The sequence below is a fragment of the Lissotriton helveticus genome, chromosome 10 (genome assembly GCF_964261635.1).
Source record: "Lissotriton helveticus chromosome 10, aLisHel1.1, whole genome shotgun sequence".
In the NCBI taxonomy this organism is placed as follows: Eukaryota; Metazoa; Chordata; class Amphibia; order Caudata; family Salamandridae; genus Lissotriton; species Lissotriton helveticus.
In genome coordinates, this window is record NC_136071.1 from 446,318,363 (window position 1) to 446,333,709 (window position 15,347).

Consider the following 15,347-nt stretch of genomic DNA (forward strand, 5'->3'; position numbering starts at 1 on the left):
ATTAAAAAAGCCCGGGTTGGATCCTGCCTCCCCGGCAAACTATCGTCCTATATCCCTTCTCCCATTCTTGGGAAAGGTCGCTGAGTCCCATGTCACTCAAGTGCTTAGCTCCTTTATAGAGGAAAGCAACTACCTTGCACCCTGCCAGGTGGGTTTCCGTCCTCGGCATTCCACCGAGAAGGTGATTATCTCGGTCATGGATCAACTCAGGGAGGGGCTCGATACTAACACTCCCCAGCCCTTGTCCTCCTGGACTTGTCCGCCGCTTTTGACACGGTGGACCATTCTATTCTTCTGTCCTGTGTCGAGGCGGCAGGCGTAGGGGGACCGATATTGGCCTGGCTCGACTCCTTCCTGTCTGACCGTACGCAAGCTGTCCATCTTGCCGAGTTCTCTGCCCCGCCCCGCAGGGTGCAATGCGGTGTCCCTCAGGGTTCCTCCCTTTCCCCTCTTTTGTTTAACCTTTACATTTTTCCTCTTATTTTTGCACTGCAACAAATGAAGGTCACAGTGTACAATTACGCTGATGACCTCCAACTCATTTTTAATTTTTCCCCCCTCTCCTCAGGTATCACTAGCTTCCAGTTCATTATGCTGTTTATCCGGGATTGGATGAATGCGAACCATCTTAAACTCAACCCGGATAAAACAGAGCTGGTTCTGACTGGTGGCAGTGGTAACCCTTGGTCCCCCTCGTTTTGGCCCCCTTCTCTAGGTCTACCCCCCACTCCTTCACATTCAGTTAAAACCCTTGGCATCACACTTAATCATCACCTGACACTTCACTCCCATATCAGTTCTGTTTCCTCTTGTTTCTTTACCCTGCGTATCATTAGGAAAATATCTCGGTTTTCTCTCCCCCTGCACTTAAACTTATCCTAATGGCTATGATCCTATCTAAGATCGATTATGGAAATATCATTTACAATGGTGTCCCCGCATACGCACTTCAACGCCTTCAACTGGTGCAGAACCAGGCAGCACGCCTGGTATATGGCCTATCCAAATCCCACCACTCCTCTCCCCTGCTTATTGCATTACACTGGCTCCCTATCAAACAACGGGCTCTTTTTAAACTTGGATGCCTTACATTTTAGGCCCGGGCGGGCACGGCTCCCGCCTTTATAAATTCGGCCATTACTAATTACTGCCCTTCTAGAAACCTGCGCTCGTCCACCAAATCTCTTTTGGTAATTCCCCGCTTTAAGAAACAAAGATCGGGAGGTCAGAAATTTTCGGTCCTTGCTCCTACTTTCTGGAATGCACTCCCGCCCCCTGTTAGACTTTCCTCCTCCTATATGGAGTTTCGCAAGGCCCTTAAAACTTTTCTGTTTCAGCAAGCTTTCAGCCCCTAACCCGTTGTGCCTTTCCTGCCCAGTAAAATAACCCCTAGCGCCAAGAAACTGCATAGTGTACGTGCGCTCTACAAATTCCTTAAAAAAAAAAAAAGAAAGGGAATGACAATCTAAAATCTGAATATTCTTCCCTGATTTAAGCCCATGGCTTAGTCATGACTGGGTTGTTCGTTCCAGAGCTGGACGAACTTGCACCACCAGAATACAATAGCCTACATGTGGGAAACGTAATCAGCCATCGCCAGTTCCCCGAAAAAATGGTTCATTTCCTGACTTTCTCTCTTTTACCATCCGACAGAAAAGATACAAACTTTTTGTGTGTGTGTTTTATTGTGCCACTTGAGGTCCATAGGGGTAGGGACTGGCCCTTGTACAAAATTCTCCTGAGAAAGTTCATTTTCAAGCACGCTATCTTTCAGAACCACAAGACCTTCAGCTTGCTTTACCCGTATAAACCTTATGCGTTCTGAGTATTGAAGAAGGAGAGGACAGAAAGTGGCAGTTATTGGATGCTTGAAAGGTGAGAGAAGAAACTGATGTTTAATGGAATAATTAAGATGATGAGTGCTACTGAATGAAATGTGAGACAGAGAGAGGTTGAGTTAGTGGAGACATTGAGAACGATAGCATGAGGGGAGGGAAGGGGATGCTAAAGGCAGAGAGTGTTTTGGAGGGATTGAGAGGAACAGAGATGTATTACCATTGAGAGAGAAGACAGTAGGGTTTAGAAATGGAAAACCATCTCAAAACACATTATACACAGGGTGTTTTTCCTACAGGCCACAATGTTCAAAGTCATGAAGGCGAACACCCCATTCTTAACATATCAAAACTATGCCTAATAAAAATATTAATAAGAATCTATCATTTGTAACACTAACTAACTATATATATCTCTGAAAACATTAGTTCACAAAGTGCTGTTGCCCAAAAGTAAAATTCATCTGAATGAACTCAAGATAGCTACTCTTTTTTGAGCTGTAATTTCTACTTCCCATGGCAAGTTGACCAACACACAGGGGAAAGTTTCAGCATGACTACAGTGTAGCAGCTGAACACAAGGAGGCTGGGATCACTGGCTGTGCTGGCCCATGGCACAACACTGGTCACAACCAGAAAGGTGAACAGTGGCAACAGCTTCCAGAGCTCAAAGCCTTGGCGCCGCCAAAACCTAACAATGGAATGGCAAAAATAACTCACGTGTCTGCATGGAAACGTAGAGACCAGACAAACTCCAGCAAGGCCTTGCCCATGAGTGGTGCCACCTGCAAAACAATTATAAGAAGCATTCTTTCATTGCATAACGTTGGACTCATTCTATTCAACAAAAGCAAAGGGGTTCAAGTGGATATTCCACAGGGCGGTCATCCAGGGAATTAATTTACAGAACATAGACGTCTTCTGAATGGGGTCTAGAAGGAAAAGTCACACACCTGTAATGTTAGTTCTCCCTCAAAGTGATCTGCCTTCATTAATATACACTAAATTACCACCTACTAACAGAAAATAGAAACACTTAACAACAGAGACATTTAGGGCCAGATGTAGGTAATCCCAGATTACCGATTCTTAAATACCGAATCATACCGATTCGGTATTTAAGAACTGGCAATCGGGATTTAGGTAATTTTACCGATTTCATTTCCGAATCGGTATGATTCGGTAATTACCGAATCGGTATTTACCGATTCGGTAATTGACATTCATTCCTATGGGCCTGTAGGCCCATAGGAATGAATGTCAATTACCGAATCGGTAAATACCGATTCGGTATTTGGGGGAAACATTGAAGGGTGGCAGGGTGTCACTTTGACACCCTGTTGTACCCCGCAATTGTGCATGGGTGCACATGTTGCAGACATACATGCCCTTAGGGCATGTATGTCTGCAACATGGCACTGTTTAAAAAGCAAAAAAAATGCCTTTTAAAGGGTTTTCATTATTTACCACCAACTTCTAGTTGATGGTAAATAACAAATTCTTAGACCCCTGTAGCACTGATTGCAGTGCTACCTACATGTCAAAATACAGAATCGGTAATTTTACCGATTCGGTACTTTACAGAATCGGTAAAATTACCGATTCGGTAAAATTACTGAATCTGTATTTTAACATGCCCCTAGACCTCCATCTTCAAATACCGGTACCGACCGGTATTTGCCTTCCTACATCTGGCCCTAAGTGTTTTGTACAGTAGAATACTTTATGGAAAGAAACCTTTCTCCGCAATACTTTATGTGAAGCCACAGTTCCCTCTTTCGTCCAAAAACCGTATTGAGAAAAACACAAATAAACACGCTGAAGAAAATAGTTACGAATTGCAAGTTAAATAGTTCCACTCTTCCAAGGGATAAAACAGAACAGAAAAAAGAAGTGAAATACACTGGGAAGCAAAGCAGGCACACTTCACTTTCAAATAAAAAAGTAAACTGTCCCTTTGATGACATGACGGAGCTCCAGAGCCCCAGAATACAGTGCAGGGACCATACAGGACCAGTGATTTTGACTGCTCTGTGTGATGGGAAGGATCTTAGCATTCAAAGAAGATACCCACGATGAACATCTAGGATTATGCACGAGTACAATTTCTTTCCCCATCATCAGAACCTATTTTGTACAAACATCTAATATATTTAAATTGAAATGCTGCAACAGTGTGCAGAGGTTTCTGATTTACTGCTGGTATACACAGTGCAGAGCATTTTCGATTATTTGAACCGCAAAACAATGCACAAAAAATACAAAAGCAAGCATTCAACCAATAAATACACAAAATATGAAATATTATATTTAATTAACAAATATGAAACAAATATGTTTTCATTTTAATGGGAAGGTTGGAGCTTTTCGAAATTCAATTGAGACCACTTATCGTCCATACTATATTCTGAAGATGCATCTGCACTGCTCCTACGAATCACTCAGAGGATACCAACATCTTTTGTAGCCTCCATTTGTAAATTCCTTCACATTTACAGAACGTTATAAATTTTCAATGTTGCTTCTTTATTTAGATATACTTTATTCATCTGTTAATATAATTTACATTTCTACACAGTTGCAAACCCCCAGATTAGGCTTTGCAGACCCCCCAGGAGTTCCCGGATCACAGGTTAAGAAACACTGGTCTAGGGTAAAAAGAGTCTACATATAACGAGCTAGCATGCCCATCAGCTTGTTATGGTGAAAATGTAGAACAGAATAGTACTGTTTTTCATAGAGGCAGGCATACAATGCCCATGTGGGGGCTAAATGGGCTTTACCCACCTCCCATCATGTGTCTCAGCTCGGGCTGGTGTGGACTCGGATGGACAGTGTCTGGAGTCTTATCCGAGTTTTTCTAAAAGACCCTTTACATGCCTTTGTGAACTAGTTAACAAGGCTTTGTGTTTTTTCACTGGTTCCAGTACCCCCTGTGTCCCCACTCTGCCTATTCTTACATTTATATTTTATTTTTGCTGCCACAGTGGGAGAATGCATTTCGTGAAAAGGCATCTCAGAAGTAGGGATGCCACCTTTCTCAGTGAAAAATACCACAAGCCATTTGCTGTTGTTTAAAGAGTCTGCAAAGGCCTCACTTTGATACTAAATAGGGCTGTACATAAAATGGTGTGTATTCATTTGTAACATAACTTTTCTGTCTTTGTTTCCTTTAAATATTAGTCATGGATCATTAATGCAGCCCTAGAACACATTTACAAGTGTTGTTTATATTTGCTGTTTGAATTATGCACAAGTAAGTGCTACAAAAAACCGACTTTAGGTGATTTAGCTTATTTTTGTACTGGCTCGGGCATCAAAATAACAGTGGTGCTGGTATGAATCCTATCAGCTGGCAACCCTAACAGGTGACTGAGAGTTTGTTGCAGGATCAGCACATTATTTATTTCCTCCACCCCCATCCCTGATTGATGCCATGATAGCGTCAGTTTAACTTATATCTGAAACCTTATGGCATCTGTCAATACAATGCTGAGTTACTCCATGTGTCTGGGAATACATCCTGCATTCAGACAACTTCCTCCTCATTCTCACGCTCACCCTTCACCTTCATGTTCACCCTGCACTCACAGTTGGCAGTTTGCTCACCCTGCACTCAAGCCATTCACCCTCTTTCTATCCTGCACTCACACGGGCACACAGCTCACCCTGCACACAGGACACTCCACTCACTTGTCACTTTCACCGCTCACCCTACACTCACAGTGATCACACTGCACTCACGTTGTTACCCTACACTAACACCGTTCATCCTCCTCTTACCCTGCCCTCACACGAGCACACCACTCACCCTGCACTCACAGTGACCACACTGCACTTATGCCCCTTGCCATGAACTCAAGCCGCTCTCCCTCCGCTTACCATGTGGTCACATGAGCACACCACTCACCCTGCACTCAAAGTGATCACACTACACCCACACCACTCACCATGTAGTCATGGTTTTCACCCGGCACTTACACAAGCACACTACTCACCCTGCACTCATGGGGCACTTCACTCACCGGTCACTCTCAATGCTAACTCCGCGATCTCACTCAAACAAGCATATCACTCACCAAGCATTCATTCCTCCCAATCTGCACTTTCACCCATACCCAAACTCACGTCAAATCACTCACCTTGCAGTCACTCCTTTTACCCTACTCCCTCACATTGTCACACTGCTCACTGTGCACTCACATAGGCACTCCTGTCATTCACACAGCTCACCCTTCACTCATATGGGCACAGCACTCACCCTGCACTTACACCACACAAACAAACCCACTCTGGAGTTACACCACTCACCCTGCACTTCCTCCTCTTACCCTACACTCACACAGACAAACCTCTCAGCCTGGATTCATACGGGCACTCTGTTCATCCTGCCTGCACACAAGGACAATAGTCTGCCAAAACAAATAGCGACACATCACTCACTCTGCACTAACTCCTCTCACCCGTCACTCTCACAGATCACCCTTGACTCTCGCCGCTCATCCTGCACCACACACAGGCACTCCGCTCACCCTGCTCTTTATGTAGTACTAGATGCCTACTTAATTCCATCTGCAACAACGGGGATGCTGCAAAAGGGAAGAGTAAACTGAGAAAATGGGTTGGCACAAGGAGTGAGACCACGGCTGAGGCTTTGGGGTATGGTGATGGATTGGGGATCGTATGACACCTTCAGCCATTGCTGGCTTTCCATTCACCACAATGCTTCATTCCGGGACTTGTATTTTTTTTTACATTGTAAGTTGGTTCTCAAAAACCCCAAAACGGCAAACGTTACTGGATAAAATCCATGGTTGCCGAAAAAGTCAAGCATTTCATAAGATCAGTTGGATGCTGTGATATTACATATTAGAACAGAGATTAGTTAATTTTCAATACTGTGACTGCTTGATCCACTCGTGAAACCAAATATAAGCCCATACAGCTATTTTAAGGAAGCATACTTTTCATTCACATCATACTTGTAAGAAAGATTGACAAGGCAATATATTATTTTTGAATAGCATATAGAGAATATGTTTTATTAAACTTCACTAAAAGGCAGGCAGGTATAGCAGAAGCAGCAGGGCAAGCTTTTCTAACACAATAAAAGCAGATTGACTAATGGAAGTGTGACTGTGTCTATGTGTGAGTGTGACAGAGTACAAATGTGAGAAAGAGTGCAAGAGCTATATTGAGAATGTGTGCATGAGAGAATGTGTCTGTGTGCTATGCGTGTATGTGTGCTGCTGGTCCGGCAAACAGGAGGCTATTCTTGCCTTCAGGACAAGGACACTAATACTGTATGCCCTGGCATGCTTCTATTAAGACACCATCATTGGCTGTGAGGATTCGAACTGCCTGACTGAAAAAGCTGTTAGCCCACTCATAACCAGTGGAAGGGACACAGGACAAGTGCCACCAAAACTGTCCAAAGAACCTGACATGCTGCAAATAATTCTTAGCATATTAAGTGGATCCATAGCAAAACGTTTGAACTTATATTTGAGGTAAATCTTGTTATAAGATTTCCTGTACTCAATTCATAGGGGGTGTCAATGGCAAAATGCTGACCATTGTATACGGTAGGACATGTTTAGAGGTACCCATGGCTGTGGCTGAAGTATCTGCGGTAAATTTCTGTCATATTGACTGTACTCCTTTGCATAAGGGGCTCAACCATGAAAAAAAATATGACCTTGGTATAGTGGAAGTAATTTCTGACTTAGGACATTTGAAAACAAGCATTTGCAATGCAATAGGTCTTGCATTTGCACGAGTTTAAGCTATTGGCATTGTAAATGGCAATGCCTTTGTTTTATGTTTTAAAAACTAAATCATAAAAAAAGGCATTGTCATTTATAAAGCCAATAGCTCAAACGTGCGTAAATGTGAGACCTATTGCATTGCAAATGCTTGTTGAATTCAAAGATGCTCGCCAGTGTCACCCGATCCTGAATAGTCCAGCAGAATGAAGGGCCAAAGCTAATAGGCCCCAAAGGAGAGACCCATTGGGATTGTCAATGCTTGTTTATGAGGAAGCAAACTCAGACCTTATCTGAGAACTCAAACCCTGAACGCCAGTCAGGTGGGCCTGTTGCTGTTGCCTAAAGTGAACAAGCATTGACAAAGCCAATAAGTGAAAGCTTTGTGGCCGCAGATTACTGCCTTTGCTTATGCCAGATACTTTTATAATGTTCTGTCATTGGCAAATTCAACAAAGGAGACTAGCTGTGCTAAAAGTATAAAACACATTGTTTTCTAGTCTTACAAGTTGTCCACCAGATCTCCTGTTGCAAAGCGACAACACACCATGGCAGCTGTCTGGAACGTATCAAAAACATTGTTTTCTGGACTTTCTTCTGTATTCTCAAGAAGGGCGCTACATTGGGTGATGCAATGTGATGACGCTTTTTATGATGTTGCATGATGCAACGTGGCAGACATATTTGGAGCATAGAAATGATAGAAAACAACATTTCTAACACTTTTCTGATGGCCCCTGTGTTACTTTATAATGTTGCATCAAGAAAAGTGGTAGAGGTCTTAAAAGAATACTTTTAGCTTGGCCGGTCGCCGCTATAGACCAGGGCATTGTAAAAGCATCCAGCATTGCAATGCAGCAGAGGAAGGAGTGACGATGAAAACAGGATGCCACGTGGGGAGGGGTTTGAAGCAACAGAGAAACAGGGGAGTAGATATTAAATAGATAAAAAGCGGAGTAAGATGTAAACAGGTGGAAAAACAACATATGATCTGGGGGGTTGGAGAACAACAAGGAGAGCACAGAGTGGTGGAGGTGTGAAAGGGGTAGCAGCACACAAAGGAGAATGGAGAGAAGCAATAAACACATGCACTGCCAGGGAGTGCTAAAAGCAAAGCGCCTCGCACTGAAAGCAAAAAAAAACAAGCGTGTGCCCCGAGGCACGTCTGGTGAGTGGTGTGCGCGCGCACTTAATGAGCCATAACGAGACAGGAATGCCAGATGGCGCCTGTGCGCGTAACCGCATGCATTAGGGCACAAGCAAAAGCGTGTGGTGAGCTTTTTGAAGCCCCCCGACTAAAAGTCTCACCTGAGCAGCGCATGCGCTGGCTCAGTCGAGACATAAAAATGAGAACATGTACTAGAGTGGGTATGATTGTGGAATAATCGATCAACATAAATGTAGGTAAATGACATGTTGCAGACTTATTTTATAAGTGCATTCATGTGAAAGTTGCAACTTAGAATTGGTAGTCAAAATGATGTTCCATGTTAAGTAACAACATCAAAGCTCCACCTTTTAGTCCTTTACCCTCTTCTGGCCAGGCTTTAGTGCAGAGGTAGCCCATTCCCGTTTCAAAAAGCGAGGCAACCTTGTTTTATATTTTCTAAACCTAAAACGCAAGGACTGTACCAGAAATATTTCCCGCTCTTCTAAAACAAGCCAGAATGAGTTATCACAGTAGCCACTATCAACTTCTACCAAAGTTTATATATTAACCCTCTACCCTCTCATCTCTAGCAGGTAAACGATCAAACTCTCACCTGGAATCCAAGAGAAATCGAGGGAGTATATTATCAGTCTAGGACAGGGATGATAACCTGGGGTTCAGATTAATGGTAAGAACACTGTCACTTTATTCCTGGCCCCCATCATAATCATTACTTTAGTGAACCGAGTAGCTCTAAGTAAGCATTTCCCCAACCTTCTTTGGCTACTGTACAAACTATGCTAGGGTACTGGTATTTGCAAAGATTATATCCATCGTTGGTATGTGTTTGCAGCACTAAGTTAAATGTAACACAAACACCAGGGCACAGCATACTGTTGAAACACATATCTGGACACAACTGATCATGGTTAAACCCAATGACTGCAGACTTAGGCACACAGGCAAGGCTCCACAAGTAAGAAAGTTCACCAGAGATATGTGAAAACAAAGTAACAACAGCGATAATAAAAGAGGATGAGACGTAAAAGCGTTAATGATGGTCTTCAGAAAGATCTGAGATAGCAAAGGATAATCTACTCCTTTTTGACCAAGAGATGGATTTTGTTTTTCAACAAGGACACGATGATCTGGCTCCCCTACAAGACATAGCAACTGAACATTCATATCATGCTATTTTAGGCTGGTCTTATTAAGACATAGGAAGGGAAAAAGGGAAGAATGTAAGAGTGGCTATGAAGTATAGCAAATGAATATATAACAGACGATTGAGAAATGGAGCAAAGTTTTCAGTGACCACTCACTGTCCACCAACCACATGCAAATAAACAAGAAACTAAAGCACTGCTGCAACTGGTTTTGTAACATACGGGTGGAGTAGCAAATCTCTTGTTAGTGACACACACTAATCACACTGACGAGCCGCCCAAGCTTGGAAGAATGTTGCTTTAATATTGTTAAACAGGTCGTTGGAAGCAATAATGAAACTTAATGGGAAAGGCAGCTTATGCAATACCCCACACTTAGATGCCAGTAATATCTGAATCTATGAAAGCAGAGGTTCCAAGTGGGACAACCTATTTAGAAATGCAAAGTATGCACAACCAGTCATGAATCAAGTGCATCATTAATGACAGAGACTACTGGGAATCTGGTAGACTTGCATAAATAAACTGTAATTACATTTTTTGAAAAGTTTGTCAATATCCGAGAGAAAGGAGCACTCTGCTCAAGAGATTACACCGTGAGTGAAAATAAAACAGTGCAACAGTGTGTAAAATACTGGGAGGCAAATAACAATAACAGAATTTCGAAACTTTGAATGTTTGAGACCCTTGAATTGTACAGACATCTGTACAAATCATAGATGTTTTTTGTTCACAGTGCCTTAAAGAAAGAGGACTCATTTCACATGACAAATAAAGCACCAATAAGCTGTGGAAAAGGCGAACACTGCTACGCAAAATCATCTAAAGAAGCACTCTAGAGTCCAAATGCTATGTAACCTTGAATACAAACGTTCACTCAACTCTACAAAGGGCAGAAGATAACCTATTGCTCTACAAGTTTTGAGTATACTTATGTCAAAACAAGTAAGGGGTAACCTTAACCATCACAAGTTCGAGAAACCACAACCGAGGGGGAATCTCTATAATACAAAATAAACAAGCAAACAAATCCCCCCGGCCCTCACTTACCACATGCCGTCTACCTCCGGCCACAGAAACGGTGGAGCACGCACACCACAAGTCGGCCTGGAGCGCGCCTCGGAAGAGACGCGGGAGGACAGGAGCGTGACGCCATGAGCGTGCATGTTGGCGTTCCCGCGCGTTCACAGACCTGAGTCGGCTCGTGCCCAGGTCTGGATCGGCTCGTGCCCAGCTCGGTCTCCCTTGGGAGGAAGCACGGCGACAATAAGTCTCGTTGGCGGCAGCGCTTCGCGCAGCAACGCCAGCGAGACCTAAAAAGGAGATCTACTCCTAGGAAAGGCCAGGCTTCCCTGGAGCACAATGAAAGTACTGGAATATGTCATGAATGCCCATTAGGGTCTGCAGTGTTTCAGCAAATTTGTTCCAAACAATTTAAAAGAAATTCTCAGGGGAGAAGTCTACTCTCCCTTAAATCATCTACAAGAAATCTGTTGATTTGTTTTGCTTGCTGGAATTTGAGGGAAGTATCACACCCCACCACTTACATAGATCTTTTTCCTCATATAATGGGTATAAGGTTAGCTCTCAACCAATTTCCAGAAATGCCTGCCCTGGCCCGTTGCTGGGAGCAGGACTGGCTTTAGGGTGGTGCGACTGGTGCAGCCACACCTGGCATTGACCTTGGTAGGGGGCGCTGTGTTTAAAAATAATCTTTGGTTTAAAAGCACATACAATTCCTTGTGCATCAAGTAGTGTTCAGGTAACAATAGAAATATCAAGATAACTCTGGTGATTAATGTTCCTACTACTAAGAGTTCAGAATGTTGTCTAGTTGCAGTTTTGGCTCATTGTAAAGCAGCATAGAGGGTTAATGTGCCTGCTGCAAAGAATGTATACCATGCAGATCACAGAATTGAGAGCGAGTGAACTATGAGTAGCACTATAAAAAAAATGAAATGTACATTAGAGAGAGCCTATGGAGAGATGAGGTGCACTGTTGGAGAGTGGTAGTGAGGAAATTCAAGGGGAAGGAGTAAATGGGGGAGGAGATAGTACACACAAGATTAGAATTTCAATCCAGTGAGAACCAAAAGGCTAATCTGGTACGCCTATCAATAGTTCACACACTGTGCCTGCAAGGTTGCTATCTTAACCTTTTCTTTCTCATTACTTCTCTCCTGTATTTGTAACAGTCCATTGTAAAGTAGAACTATAGTGATTTTGCATTTTTGATATAGATAGCCTTACTCAAAAAACAACTTCCCTAGAGCTATGTATTCATTTTTAGGTCTCGCAGAGAGACCTAATGCCGCCCATCCACAAAGCTGACTTTTACAATGAGGATTTTCAACAGTTCACGTGAATCACGTGACCACAAGCTCCTCGTGCACGAGCTTGCATTCGATCATCAAAGGCAGCCGAGTTGCAGGCAGCCCACCCCCTCCCTCTCCAGCGCCTGCCTTCCGTGACTCGCATTGCATCATCAAAGGCAGCGAGAGCTTCAAAGGCATCAGATTCCCCTCCCACTGCTTCACACTTGACGGCCGCCAGGCCGTGACTTGTTTTACTTGTTACAGTAGCATTTTTTATTTCATTTCGTTTTATTTTATTATTTACATGGGGCACTTCTGTGTGTGGCCACAAGCTTTTTGTCAGCACGGTGCCCGTTTCACGGCCCCACGCTCCATGAAGCTCAGTGGGCGCCTTACTGATAAAAGAAGACAGACTTTTTAATTAGGCGCTAGTACTTGGGTATTAAGCAACTCATGCTGTAGTAATCCATCTCTCTCGCGTTTGAGCATGGAGCAGGCACATTTTGCAACGTCACACCCCAAGTTCAACATGGTGGCTGCTTCTTGTTTTAGTGAGGATGAAAGATCGGACCGTAACACAGGAAAGGGACTTGCTATTCACGCTTGGCTTTGTTTACACATGGGAATTGTGAACTTGCCTCATCTTTCACTTGGAAGCACTCTGCTGCCAACCGCACCCGGAAAGATGTTTCGAAACATTCTAACTGCCAGCCAACCCCCTGTAGCTTAATTTCTAAATTGTGCAAAACTATAAAGAAACAAGGAATTAACTCTACGGGCAGCGCCTCCAAACCGCGCCTGCTGTTTAAGGAAATAGGCAGGGGTTCCGGTCATTAAACTTTTTGTAAAGCACATATCAAGCCTAAAAGATCGTCAGAGTGCTCAATAAAACAACAAAACTTAAAAACAATTGTATTTTGTTTTTTAATTACTGCTTAGATCATCACTCCCATTGTTTTGATAAGGAAATAGTGCCAAGCTGGCCGTGAGGTTTGCATTGTGTGCAGGGCGTTCCACAGATCATGGTCTTTAGAGTTTTCCCAATCAATTGCGTACAACAGCGAGCCTCGCCATCGCTAGTTTTTTGTGTGCATGTACAGTCCTGGGACTTCAATCTTACTGCACTGTATGATTGAGCAGCATACGTCATTAATGTAAATAAACAGGGCTCTTGGTAAAACAATACGCTTGGTTTTAGCAAAAGCTGTACAGAAAAAAACACAGGCTGTTGCATCTAAAAATGATCGAGTTTCTTAAGATGGATTTGACACAATGCCTCAATTCATCCGCAAGATAAGATTCACAAAGACTGGCAGCAAACTGGAATCATGTGAACTGAGTGCATTAATCTGTGGTGTTTTTGTTACGCGTAACTGCCTCTTACAAAAAGTAACATCTCACTTTGTTCATTCCAAATGAATTCAACACCACCCTGTACCGCTTTCAGAAAAGGGAAGCGTTTCTGGTGTGAAGCATTTTTATGCATTCAGGCGGAAGTTCTTTTTTGCAGTTAGTGCTTCTGAACAAAGGAAAGACATAAGTCTTCCAACCTGTGCCTCTTAGAATACAGTACGTACTGCTTGCACAATCCCTTTTTTGGCCTCTTTGCTACAGGAGGTATTGAAATTCAATGACTGCGACTCTCGTGAACTAACATATGTTATATTTAGGATTAACAGCATTGCTCCTGTACAACAAACACGATGCCTCTGGTACTGAGATTTCCTTTTACCAATCACGGTAAGTGTATTAGTCCACGTGGGCTAATAAATTAAAGATTACAACCCCCTGAGTGCACTGTTAAAAACATGAAAGCTCAGGCCTAGAAAAAAAATTCAAAATGTCTTTGGTAAAGAAATGCCTTGTTTTTACCAGTGCCACTAATTAACAAATCATGTGCCAGGTCAACATGATGCAACACCTAGAACCCACTCCAAACATGTGACCTGTGCTCAGCCACTCACAGAGCCGGCAGTGCCACTTGTTATACTTGGGTGTAACCCTGCCCTGTGTTCCTGGCTGTATATGAAACTTGTATCCTGACTTTTGGTGTGCCCAGTGGCCTACGCCTGTCCATGGTAACATAAGGTCAACAATCAGTTCTGTGACCTGCAGGGGCGCACCAGATGTGCCCTCATGGTGGGAATAGGGCTTGTGTCCAGTACTTGGGTAAGTCACATCAGCAATTATAGCAGCGTACTCGCTCGCTCCCCTGCCCCCCCAAACCCATCCGCCTCGCACACCACATCAAAGGCTGCTGTTCCACCGCCCACCCACCCCTCGCGCACTGTCTCTAATTGCCTTCCATGGTTGAATGCCCTCCTTTGTCTCCAAGCTTTTAATCCTATGCTGGCTATCAAAACGTCTCAATCCCCCCACCCCTGTTATACTTTCCAGCCCTCAAAAAGGATTTTGTGGCCAGAACTCCATTTCTACAATGCTCCTCGCGCTGAAGTTATTTGTGCAGCTCAAGGTTAGATTTTCCAGTTAACTGCTATGTGGCACCATTAAACCGTGCACAATACAAACGAGCACATTGAAAAAGAGAAACTAAATTTCCCAACAACCATTTTGCGTTATGTATTTTATTTTTATTTTACAGAGCTTTATATAGCGAGAACTTCACCCGAATCTGGTATCAGAACGCTTTACATAGCACCGTTGGCATTACATGAGGAGACATTCATTTTTGTTAGGCACGGGGAGATTAAGTGATTTGCCCAAAATCACAGGATGGTCAGCGTCATTGTCGAGACTCGAACCCAGTTCCCCAGCAACATCAAGATGCAATTGGAAATGTGCGCACTATACAATGACTGTCACATTGATTGAAAAGACAATGAATAGTGGCTGGAGACGCTACTCTAGTGGAATTGGCAAAAGTATGCGCACTGTAACTGAATTAGGGCACAGAGTGCGCCTGACGTCCGTTACAATATACCACTGACACACAATCTGTGCAGTCACACTCCAGCATGCTTAATGGCTGTTGAACTACAAGCCGAGCTTCCCTTCTAGATAAGGACCCTGCCGATCTTTCGCTGATCACTTTCAAATGCTGGTCTGTGCCACTTTCTCTCCAGTGACTGCTGTGGCTTCTAGTGGGATAGGAAAAC

General features: G+C 43.4%; 1 protein-coding gene across 1 annotated transcript in view; it reads right to left on the minus strand.

The window, feature by feature from the left end:
• TELO2 (telomere maintenance 2) overlaps nt 1-15,347 on the minus strand; it is a 659,928-nt gene that overhangs the window by 31,109 nt on the left and 613,472 nt on the right. Inside the window, exon 19 of the mRNA XM_078662940.1 lies at nt 2,556-2,620. Coding sequence (XP_078519066.1) covers nt 2,556-2,620 — 65 coding nt within the window. The remainder of the gene's footprint in view (nt 1-2,555; nt 2,621-15,347) is intronic.